The sequence below is a fragment of the Dipodomys ordii genome, unplaced genomic scaffold (genome assembly GCF_000151885.1).
Source record: "Dipodomys ordii isolate 6190 unplaced genomic scaffold, Dord_2.0 Scaffold14, whole genome shotgun sequence".
Classification (NCBI taxonomy): Eukaryota; Metazoa; Chordata; class Mammalia; order Rodentia; family Heteromyidae; genus Dipodomys; species Dipodomys ordii.
The window spans coordinates 2894522-2896124 of NW_012267230.1; the positions used below are offsets into that span (position 1 = coordinate 2894522).

Here is a 1603-nt window from a genome sequence, read left to right on the forward strand (position 1 = left end):
AAAAAAAAAGAATTCATTTTCTCCAGGGTCCAAAGCTCCTACAGACCTAGCAAACACACAGCACCTAGTGGGTACTCACTGTGCATTGACTGAATGTGTTTCAGTGAAACTAATGGAAATACATAATAACATTATCATGTCAGAGCACAAATGCAAAGGAACAAAGCCTGGAGAAAAGCATGAAAAAGTAAAGCCAATTACGTAACCACCAACGTGTCTTCCTTACACAGACTTGCTATCATTTGCCACGTGGCTCTGACCTCAGTAGACCAGCAACAACCCTTACCTCCAGGGAAGAACCAGTCAGCATGCTGGATGATGGGCTCAATCACGGCGACCACGTGGACGGAGGTGGCCGCTGCCATCTCAGCCAGCGTTCTGCAAAGCAAGTTTGTAGAATCAGATGCCTCCTTCCCCTCCGCAGCCTCAGCCGGGCAACATGCTTATTTCTAAGCAATAAAACAGTTGACTTCACATGCACAAATAAAGCTCACAAGGTCCTAGACTATGAGTGCAGCAGTGCTAGTCCAGGAGGAAACCATTACCCAGCTGGCTATGGCTCTTCCCCTCTGCAGAGCGAGGGCAAGTTCCAGTCCTCTGCGCAGGACCAAGGGCAGTGATGCAGGAAGTCAAGAGGGTCAAAGAGCTGGCTTAAGTCGGCACAGGCAGCTCACACCTGTCATCCTAGCTACTCAGGAGGCTGAGATCTGAGGATCACGGTTCGAAGCCAGCTCGGGCAAGAAAGTCTGTGAGATTCTTCTCTCCAATGAACCACTAGAAAACCAGAAGTGGTGCTGTGGCTCAAAGAGAGAGCGCTAGCCTTGAGCAAAAAAGTTCAGAGAGCTGGGTGCCCAGGCCCTGAGTTCAAGCTCCATAACTGACCCCCGCCCCCCCAAAAAAAAGCTGGTTTAAGTTGATTAGGAACAGGGTTGCAGCAGCCTCCCACCTGGCAGCTAGCATCGAAGACCCCAGATGACTAAAAACCGTGTTTGCCGATACTGTCAGCTACAGTGTTCACTGCTGCAGTGTCCCGAGCTCACACTGAGGTGGGCACATGTAGGCTCCAGGCTCAGGGTGAGGGTCCGGGAGCTGAAAGTATCTAACATCTGGGCTCAGAAGGAAGAGAATGAGTAAGAACCATTATCCCTGCCCTTGAGGACCTAACTGGGCTCTTGGCTCTCACTGATTTGCACAATGAAGTGGTGTGAGACCTACTTTCCAGCTGTCTTTACCTTTATTTACTGTGACATGTGTGTGAGTAATTTTGTATAACTACTTTTTGTTGTTGTTTCCTTTTTGTGTTGGTCCTGGGGCTGGAACTAGGCCTCAGGCTGGAACTGTCCCTCAGCTTTTGGACTCAAGGCTAGCACTCCACCACTTGAGCCACGCCTCCACTTCCACGATCTTTGGTGGTTAGTTGGAGATAAGAGATAAGAATCTCCAGCCTGGGGCTGGGAAAGTGGCTCAGTGGTAGAGCGCTTGCCTCACATGCTCGAGGCCCTGGGTTCGATTCCTCAGCACCACATACGAAAAAAGCCGGAAGTGGCGCTGTGTCTCAAGTGGTAGAGCGCTAGCCTTGAGCTGAAGAGCTGAGGGACAGCGC

General features: G+C 50.5%; 1 protein-coding gene across 1 annotated transcript in view; it reads right to left on the reverse strand.

Annotated features, from left to right (window-relative positions):
* The window catches only part of Arhgap17 (Rho GTPase activating protein 17), a 72663-nt gene that overhangs the window by 17107 nt on the left and 53953 nt on the right, over positions 1–1603 (reverse strand). The window contains exon 16 of the mRNA XM_013011170.1: positions 287–378. Coding sequence (XP_012866624.1) covers positions 287–378 — 92 coding nt within the window. The remainder of the gene's footprint in view (positions 1–286; positions 379–1603) is intronic.